A 10,906-nucleotide genomic window follows, 5' to 3' on the forward strand; every position below is an offset into this window, starting at 1 on the left:
GCATAAGGAAAACTCCTGTGAGAGTACAGGGTTTGCTGCAGTTGGGTATGTTAACATCCACTTTAACTGTAAATCTCAGAAAAGGATTTAACTGTCATCCAAGCAAGCTATTGGAACTAACAAGTGATAGTATCATGGGTGCCAAAATTAAGCTCAGGTACTATAATCAATCTGATTCCTATATACAGTACCAGCAGCAATCTAAAAAAAAAAAAGAATTTAAAAACACCATTTACAGTGACCTCAAAACCATGACATACTTAACAATAAATTAACAGATATCTTCTAGACCTGCACACTGCAAGCGGCAAAACATTGGGAAGAATTAAAGACCTAAAAAACAAAAGAGAGAGAGAGAGATGTCTTTTATGTATTGAAAGACAGTATTTTAAATATTTACTCTTCAAATTGATCTATAGCTTCAATGCAATTCCAATCATATTTCCATCGGAATTTTCTGTGGAGACTGATAAGCTGTTTTCACAATTTACACGGAAATCCAAAGGACTGAGACCATGTTATACAATTTAGAAAATAAAAAACAAATATTGAGTACTTTTACCAATTTCAAGACTTCCTTTAAAGATACAATAATCCAGACAGTGTGGTAATGACATAAGAATAGACATTTATACCAAGGCAATAAAACAGACTCCATAAATAGATCCACGCATATATGTGGTCAATTGATTTTCAACAAAATCAAGGTAATTTAATAGAGAAAACATATTTTCTAATAGTTTTGGAATATCTGGATATTCAGTTGAGGAAGGCCTGCAGTTTTTCTCAGTTTGACCGTGGTCATATACATTGGCAGCAATACTACAGAAATGGAGCTGTGCCATTCTCAGTGCATGTCATCAGGGAGTATGCTATGTCAATATGTCTTACTACCTTGATCAGTTGGTGTAAGTGGTGTCTGCCTGAGTTTCCCCACTGTAAAGTTATATATGTTTACCTTTAATAAGTACCTTGTGAGGAGATACTTGGAGTCTATGCAAATATTCTATTTCTCATCACACTTTTCCAAGCTAATTTTAACATCCATCAACCAATTTTGCCTGTGACATATATCACTAAAGTAGATACCACATGATGATTTCCTATTGCACTCATTACTTCTACATTTTACCATTAAAATTCTACTGTAGGAAAGAATTGTTCCTTCTTCTCCATTTATTTATTCATTTATTTATAGGCATGAACTAAATAATACTTATTTTATAGGTAATAATTGAATATCATTATTAATTTTTTGCTCACATTATTACAGCTTTGGCGGGTGGGAACTCTTTTGTTTGCCTCCTGTGTCCTTTCAACATGTCCCCATCAGTTCTGAGCATTTCCTTACTTGCTGGCACCATAAGATGTTCCAGGTTCATCTTGGACTTTCTCTGTCCCAGCACTGAAATTAAACATTTCTTCACGGAGCCCTGACACTTTTAACTGGATAATGGTGCTTAGAAATCAAACCTGGGTCCTAGATTTACTTATTGCTTCTGGGGTGCCAATGCTTGTAGTCTCAGCAGATAAAGCTAGGAAATACGTATGTATACTAACACACACATATATACATTTATTTTATCTCTGTATCTATCTTATATATATATATGTGTGTATATATATGTGTGTGTGTATATATATATATATATATATATATATATATATATATATTTTAGATTGGCCCTGAGCTAACCTTTGTGGCCAATCTTACTCTTTTTTTTTCCTTCTCCCCAAAGCGCACCCCCCTCAGTACATAGTTGTATATTCTAGTTGTAGTTCCTTTTAGTTGTGCCACGTGGGACACTGCTTCATCATGACTTGATGAGTGGCGCTAGGTCCACCCCCAGGATCTGAACCAGTGAAACCCTGGGCTGAGGAAGCCGAGTACATGAACTTAACCACTCGGCCTCAGGGCCGGCCCCTATCTAATAATTATATATTAGGAACAAACAAACAATCTTACGTTCATACTAATACTTTTAATACCAATCTAACACTAGATTGCTCCATTCTAGTGTTAATGTTCGGTCTAACACTAGGATTCATTCTAATCTTCCATCTTTCTACTTGTTTCCCTGTCAGTGAGAAATTTGGCTCTCGTTATCCACAATACATGTTCTTAATAACTTAATCCTAGTGTACACATGAACTGGTTTCAGAATTGCTAACTCATATCCTTGTGAGAATCATCTTTACTAGCTATAGTACACACTTGTTTACAGTTCATTTTTCTTTGACTTTACAATATACAGTCAAAATATTGTTTTCCAGCATCACTTAAGTTAGTTCTTTCCTTTCCCAAACCCTTGAGTATAGCTATGGTATTCACTTATAAGACAGATTTATGTGTTACTGAGCGCATTCCATTTGGGGCGTCCTCCATAAACTGGATGATTTTCATTATTTATTTACTTTGGGATGTGTGATGCAGTGCCATGGTTCTAACAATCAGAGGCATAAAAAAAGGAAAACTCCAAGAAGTGTCTCTTCTCTCTCATGTCTATTACCTCATTCCTATTTCCCCACTATGTCCACCCCATTCCTACCAATTCTCTGCAGGTAATAAATCCTATAGGTCTCTGATATTTCTTTCTTGTGTTCTTTTATACAATGTCTCTCATTAATGATGTGTAGTTTTCAGTGTATAGATATGGTGTTTCTTGTGTCAAATGTATTGCTAAATATTTTTATACTATCATAAATGAAATTTTTCAAAATTAGTTTTTGGATTTTAAGTTTATAATAGAAAGAATTACAACTGATTTTTTTTTGTATATCAATCTGTATCTTTTATAAATATATGGGACCTTGCTAAACTCACCTAAAGTTCTAGTAGCTACTTTATAGATGCCTTAGAAGTATCTATTTTCATAATTACGTCACCCGCAAATAAAGTTTTACTTATTCCTTTCCAATCTGTGTATCTATTACTTTTTTACCTTATTGCACTACCTAAGTTTTCTACTAAATCACTGAATAGAAATGGTCCAGGTGCATACCCTTGTTTTATAGCATCTCTGGATTTTGTTTTGTTCTTCTAAATGTTGTTGGTTTCAGTAAGCAATTGTCTTGCCTGAATTCCAAATGTGGAATCTGTTTCCCCACAATGTACAACCATTAATATCTCTACTCTGTTTTGCTTTGTTTAAGCTTGGCACCCATAGGTGTCTCCCCTGTGTCTGCATAGTTTGGCAGTCAGTAATTTAAGTAGTGGTTATGCTAAGACATTTTATGCCAATACAGCTTCCAATCTGTGCCCTCTGAGCTGATTGTGGGTTGAGGGTCACCAATGGTTCAATGAGTTTGCAAATTACCCAGGCTTCCAATTTTGTCTGGGTTATCTGGAGTCTCCAGCATGCAGCCAGTTAGTAGTCAGGGTAGAGAGCCAGTATAGAGAGCTTATTAACTCAACCTATCTATAGCCCTCTCACTCCCAAAATAAGTTTTTTAGCTGGTTTATCAGCCACACTGAAGTGGGTCTATCCCCTCCAGCCAGAAAGAGGGCAAGTTTTTGTAGCCTGAGCTGGGACTGAAGATGAGGTAGCAAGAGGGGAAAGCATCCAGGCAAGAAAGCCACAAGCTTTCCACTAAGACTTTTCATGTATAAGCACTTCTAAACTTCTTGTCACCTTTGATTTATTTCTAGTGCACTGAAATGGTCTGTTAAATAATTTTATCTAGTTTTATATTCGTTTTGAGGGATTTGCTCAACTTTCACACACTTCCATTACCAGGACCTCAAAAAATTTTTTAATAAAACAGAGGAAAAAATGTATTCATGACTCCAAGATAGGCAAAGATTCATTAAATAGAAAAAAAATACTAATTATAAATGAAAAAATGATAGTTCTGCCTGATACAGTGGGAAAACCAGAAAAGGAACAGTTGTAACACTACAGCCCCCCTGTCCCCAAAGGACAGTGGAGAAGATGAATCCTTTCTGAAAAACTTTGAGAAATACACCTGGGTGTTAAGGTTTGCCTTTAAGGCAAAATGGCTAGAGGTAAAATCTACAGTGATTCACGGTAGGGATGGTAATTATATTAGTCAGGGTTCTCCAAAGAAAACCCCGATAGGAGATATAGATATATATATTTATATATATATATATAGAGAGAGAGAGAGAGAGATAGGAATTTAGAGAGAGAGAGAGAAGGAAAGAGAGAGAGATTTGTTTTAAAGAATTGTCTAACTCAATTATGGAAGCTGAGAAGTCCAACATTTGCAGGAATTGTTGACAGGCTGGAGACCCAAAAAGAGTCAGTTTTGCAGTTCACTTCCAAAAGCTGTCTGCTAGCAGAATTCCTTTTTGCTTGGGCTAAGGTCAGTCTTGGTTTTAATAAGGCCTTCAACTGATTGGATGAGGCTCACCCATGGTATGGGAGGGTAATCCACTTTACTCAAAGACCAAGATTTAAACGTTAATCTCATCGAAAGACTCACTCACGGAAACATACAGAATAATCTTTGGCCAAATATCTGGGCACTGTGGTCCAGCCAAGTTGATTCATAAAATTAACCATCACAGGGGCTGGCCCCGTGGCCGAGTGGTTAAGTTCGCGCGCTCCGCTGCAGGCGGCCCAGTGTTTCGTCGGTTCGAATCCTGGGCGCGGACATGGCACTGCTCGTCAGACCACACTGAGGCAGCGTCCCACATGCCACAACTAGAGGAACCCACAACGCAGAATACACAACTATGTACCGGGGGGCTTTGGGGAGAAAAAGGAAAAAATAAAATCTTAAAAAAAAAAAAAAATTAACCATCACAGTAAGAGACATATAAGTAACATACTGAAAATTTGGTAGCAAGTAGGTTTGAGGAAGAGATACTCTGATAGATTTTTAGAAATGAGTACCAAGGTATTTGAATCCATATGAATACTCTCAAAGTACCCACCCTGCAGAGGAGGTTCTTGACAATCTTGTGGACAAGATGAGCCCCTGATAGGGCAGAATAGGCAAGTTTATTAAATTGAAACTCTTCATAACATAAGGGGCAGAAGTTTATTCTCACGGGAATAAACATTTTCTGTAGATATGAATCTTCCTTCCTGCCCACCCAGTACTTAAAGAATGCTTTATTCACCGTCATTGTTTTCTAAACAGCATCATTTTTGACCAAGGAACTCATTTTATAATGAAGGAATATGGGAATACATTCACGCTCATTAATTTACTAATTTTATTAATGTCTGCTTACCCCAAATGAGTGGGCATAATAGAGGAGTCGAATAGCCTATTGAAGGTTCAGTTGTGGTGCCATCTGGGTGGCAATACCTTGGAGACCGAGCATGTCTTCATCTGTATGAGGGTTAGCTACATTATTGTAGGCAAAAGCATCATGCTACTTTCTTTACACTGAATTAAATATTGGTAAAAGTGGCATGTATGAAATTTGATTTCAAAAAGGATTGGCCAGGGTTTAATCACCTGAAGTTAAATCATCTTAAATCTCAACCTCCTTCTATTTTCTCCACGGGTTTCATAAGGGAAGCTGTCATTCAGATCCCCAGTGTCCTTTTCCCCAAAGGTTTCTGGTCAGAGTTTGCTGATGACAGGCAGTCAGATGAGATTTGGAAGGCAGCAGACTGTGGGGAGGCCACTATTCTCTGGAGGCAGTTGCACACAGATGTGAAAGCAGATGCTTCTGATTGATATCATTGGTGGCCGCTCAATCTGCACTTGCAAAGATTGTATAAATCTCTGCTTTCCTATATTAAAGTCCTTATATGCACAATAAATTGCTTCAGCTGTGGGTGTTTTCTCTTTTTGTGTCTTTGTCCTGTATTTTTCTTAAATTTTCTGCATTGGAGGCATCTCTGAAGTGAGAGGAGAATGGTGGAAGGAGGGTGACATATCTGGTCCTCACTGTAAGCCCATCAGAATCCACAGTCCTCTAAAGATTTTTGGTCAAGACCTTGAATGCCGTCTAGATAACACTCTCTAATCATTTTCTTGAAAATTTTAAGCTTTTCTCTTGGTTACAGGGCATTTAGAAAGAATAATTTTGATTTTTTTTAAAGCTGCAGTGGCGCTGATATTTAACCGGTCCAGCGGTATGACTTCATTTGCAACTACTCCTTTTTCATCAGATATGAATGTTTTTTTCTGCCATATGGCTAGATCAGTGGTTCTCAACTAAGCGTAATTTTGCCTCCAAGAGGAACATTTGGCAATGTCTGGAGATAGTTTTGGTTGTCACAATTGAAGGTGAGATGGTTGTGCTACTGGCATATAGTGGGTGGAAGACAGAGATGGTGCTAAACATCATGCGTTGGAAGGACAGCCTCCACAATAAAGTTATCCTGTCCAAAATGTCAGTAGCACCCAGGTTGAGAAATCATAACTTAGATTCTTACAAGGGTGATATAATTACTCTTAATTTAGGGATAATTCAACTGAGGCTCTGAGAAGTTAATTTTTGATATACAGTTATACAACTCCTAAGTAAAATCATCAGACTCTTGTTCTTTTCACCACATGGAATACTGCTAAATCTACTATTAAGTGAAGTTGTTTCTACCAGCTGCTAAGTGAGAACATTTTCGAAATGCCAGACTTCACATTGTATTTAAAGTGCACAGAATATGAGACAACTTGCTACAGAACTTGAAAACTGCATGTTGTCTTACCCATAAAAAATGCTTTCTTGCCAGTGATGCAGATTAAATTTCATTTTCAGACCTGTTTTTCTGAATAAAATTACCTGATATTCAGTATAGAAATATTCTGTGTAAGTAAATAAATTTATTTTACAGCATAACTTTATCTTTAGAAACTAAATTTTTATATCATATCCATGTGTTCTAAAAATAAATGGTAGTCACTTTGTGATAATCATTCTAAAATAGTAACAGATCTAAACATATTTTCCAGAAACTTCTAACATCTCCCTATTATGGGCTGAATTGTGTTTCCCCAAATTTCCTATGTTGAAGTTGTAACTCCTAGTACCTCAGAATGTGACTGTATTTGGAGCCAGGTTCTTTAGGGAGATAATTAAGTTATAATGAGGTCATCAGGGTGGACCCAATTCCAATATGACTGGTGTCATTGTAAGAAGAGAAGATTAGGGCTCTGAGACCCAGAGGGAAGACCATGTGAGGACGCAGGGAAAAGATGGCCATCTACAAAAGGAGAGAGGCCTCCCAAGAAACAACCCTGCTGACACCCTGACCTAAGATTTTGAACCTCCAGAACCGTGAGAATTAAATTTCTGCTGCTTAAGCCACCTAGTCTGTGATGTTTGTTATGGCAACCCTAGCAAGCTAATCCATTCCCCAACAAGGTTTTACAGATTCATGTATACTTCAGACGCAGGATATGACTACTGGCACATTGCTAAATACTCATGCATTATTTTCCTTACACTTACTGTCGTATAACCATTGCCTCCCCTTCATAAAACCCCAGTTTGTTGCCTCTTGCCATCCAACATCTATAAGAAGTGAGTGGAAAATGCTCAGGTCTGTAACCATCATTTGGCTTGATATAGCAAATTTTTCCGATATGTTTCTGTGGTAATTGATACTTAGGTTAATGACAAATAAACATTTAAGCGAAGGTGGAGAGAATAATTTCCCTAATAATTAGCAATAATCAGTATGAAAACTCAGAGAAAACTGATTGTGTGACTTTCAAACTGATACTTCACCCTCTAGTGGAAAGTGATTGCTGAGATTTGCTGTCTTACCAAAAATATCTTTTTTAAAATCAGTATCTTTTTCTCTTAAGATTTACTAAAAGAGTGAAATAGATTTTCGGCCTATTATGGAGAAAGGGTATCTTCTGGGCTACTACAGAGTAGGAGCATTTTCTTAGTTTACAGAAGTGTGTTTTGAAAATCTTAATTGCTGTATAATTTTCTAAAACTGAATTTCTAAGACAGCATTTTGGGCCTAATATACTTATCCTATCTAATATTTTTTAAAAATAAACAAATTAAAAAGGAGGTGAGACAAAGTAACTTCTATTCACATCAAGTGTTTAATATGTTATATTGATTTTAACTACACCAACCTATAATTTTGGAATGACTGTTAAATTTTGGTCACATGAATTTTCCCACTATATTTTAGATTAGACTTACATGCTTTCCATACAAATAAAATAGCTTCCTGACTTTGAGTAATTTACCAGCTTGTGATTGTAACATGAGAAAAATTGTTGCTAAACCAAAATTAGAAAGCTACCAACTGTATTTTAGAATAATATGACAAGTCATCACTCAGTCTGAGACCCATTAAAACTAAGAATAAATAAATACTAAAGTTCATAGTATGTCTAAAAATTGTTTAATTTATTCAGAAGCTTATTTACGTCCAAAAAAGTCTTTATGCAATCTCCCCCCCAAATTACCTAAGTTTTCCACAACTCCTCTTTAAAATAAAAACTCTCATTTAATGTATATTCAGCATCTCCCAACAATCTTGCCTCCCTATAAGAAGGTAATTCCACAGGATTTAGATAGCACTCAACACTCTCCTGCATTCTTTTAAATTCTTATTTCCTTCTCTTAAGATATATGTTCAGTGCTCCCCAGTGCAAACACTTTACCCCATTCAAGCTAGATTTAAAACTTGTCTTTTCAACAACAATCATGCCCACTTCCATTTTCAAAATTTTAGTCATTGCCTGCTATATTTTCTACTACTATAACCTCTCTCTATAGCCTTTCAAATTTCTTCTCTTTACAACTGATGCCACAAGACTTTTAATAAAGCTAAGTTTTCTCTTATAGGTTACACACAATCTAACACTCAACTTGATACATTTATAAAATCAGAAATAATTTTGAGCTCAAATCATTCATGGCATTAAGAGAATAAAAACGGCATAAATTCTCCATTATAAATATTAACTGAAAACTATAAAAATATAATCATTACAAATGCCAACTGCTATAATTTGTATAAATATTTGAGAATTTCACTAACAATCTCATTAAACAATAGTCAGTACCTAAAAATCCTTTAAAATATTAAAAATAAGTGAATAAGAGCTTATTTCAGCTCATATGATACAGAGTGGGAAAGAACATTTCTTCTATCCTTATAACAAGGAAAAGGCTACAGATATGCAAATTAACAATTTTTTTTAACCAATCAGGGAACTGAGTTCCCTGACATGACCATGTGATTTTGAAGTATTAAGTTTGTATAAGGAATCAACCTGAGTGAGCCCTTCTTCAGGGCCATCCCGGAGAAGCCCAAACTGGAGGAGTTCTTTGCCTGAAACTCGGGTGTAGCTGGCATGTAGGAGGACGTGGCCTCCTACGAGTGTCTTAACAGCCACATGAACACCCTTCACCAAGGGCCAAAAGCCAACTACCTCTTAAACCTGGCTTTGCCTTCAACCATCTATGAGGCTGTCACTAAGAACATCTGCAAGAACCGCATGATCCAGACAGACTGGAACCACATCACCATGGAGTAGCCCTTTGGGAAGGACTGGTAGCACCCCATCAGCTGTCTACCCACATCTCCTCCATATTCCACAAGGACCAGATCTATTGCATCAGCCACTACTTAGGCAAGGAGATGGTCCAGAACCTCATGGTGCTGAGGTTTGCCAACAGGATCTTTGGCCCCATCTGGAGCCAGAACAATGTCACTTGCGTCATCCTTATTGTCAAGGAGCCCTTTGGCGCTGAGGGCCATGGGGGGCTACCTTGATGAATTTGAGACATCCTAGACATGATGCAGAACCACCTCACACAGGTGCTATGTCTGGTGGCCATGGAGAAGCTCGCCTCCATGGACTCAGATGACGCACATTACTAGAAGGTCAAAGTGTTCAAACGTTATCTCAAAAGTGCAGGTTAACAACATTGTCCTGGGTCAGTATGTGGGGAACACCAACGAGAGGGCGAGGCCACCAAAGGGTACCTGGCTGTCCCCACAGTGACCCACGGGTCCGCAACTGCCACCTTCACTGCTGTCGTCCTCTATGTAGAGAATGAGAGGTGGGACAGGCGTCCTTCATCCTGTGCTTTGGCAAGGCTGGTGACAGCTTCCAGCAGGAGTGCAAGAGCAACGAGCTGGGGATTGACGTGTCGCCCAACCAAGCCATGCACACCAAGATGATGACCAAGAAGCCTGACATGTTCTTCAGCCCCGAAGAGTTGGAGCTGGACCTGACACATCACAGCAGATATAAGAATGGGAAGCTTCTGGATGTGTCTGAGCACCTCATCCTGGATGGCTTCCGTGGGAGCCAGATGCTTGAGGCCAGGAGGCTGGGCAGGTCTTCCAGCCGCAGCGGCAAAGGAATGAGCACAAGCAGACCAGCCCATACCCTTTTATGGCAGCAGAGGCCTGTGGAGGCAGACGAGCTGAGGAGGAGAGTGCGCTTCCAGCACCAGGACACCGACAAGTAGGTTAACCCCCACAAACTCTGAGCCTCAGGAACCCCCGCCCGGCCCCCACCCCCTTGGCACTGTTTGGCTCTGTCCCACCTTTCCTTTTTCACCTTGTCTCCTTCCCACCTTTCCACCTCCTGACCCCACTTCCAGAGGACTTCAGGACAGTAGACCTAAGCCTTCATTCCACGCCCAGCCTCTCAGGCCCCCTGGATGTCCCTCTGCCCACCAGCTCCCTCCCACCACCCCAACTGTGCACTCCCCAGCCATCCCCACCCCATGTGCAGAAGGCAACCTCTGCCTGGAAAAGCAGAAGCAGGAGCTGAGATACCCCACCTCAACTTCTTGCCATAAAATCCACAAGCAGAAAAAAAAATTGTTTTTGTTTCTTGAAACATCTATGATAGTTTCAAACAGATCTAGAACAGGTTTCACATTTGGAGGCTTTAGTGCAAAGATACTATGTCATGCACAAGAAATGCTTATCCAGTGGAGCTCTTCCCTGACCATTTAAATATTGGGACAATGAGGCAGAAGAGTCAT

General features: G+C 38.7%; 1 protein-coding gene across 1 annotated transcript; it reads left to right on the plus strand.

Moving 5' to 3' along the window:
* The first annotated feature begins 3,996 nt into the window (after positions 1-3,996).
* LOC103543498 (glucose-6-phosphate 1-dehydrogenase) lies at positions 3,997-10,402 on the plus strand. The gene is given in 6 exon segments (XM_008510376.2): positions 3,997-4,006; positions 9,167-9,451; positions 9,454-9,803; positions 9,805-9,862; positions 9,865-9,972; positions 9,975-10,402. Coding segments are annotated over 6 exon segments (1,239 nt in total).
* The last annotated feature ends 504 nt before the right edge of the window (positions 10,403-10,906 follow it).

This window comes from Equus przewalskii, chromosome 2 (genome assembly GCF_037783145.1).
Source record: "Equus przewalskii isolate Varuska chromosome 2, EquPr2, whole genome shotgun sequence".
Classification (NCBI taxonomy): domain Eukaryota; kingdom Metazoa; phylum Chordata; class Mammalia; order Perissodactyla; family Equidae; genus Equus; species Equus przewalskii.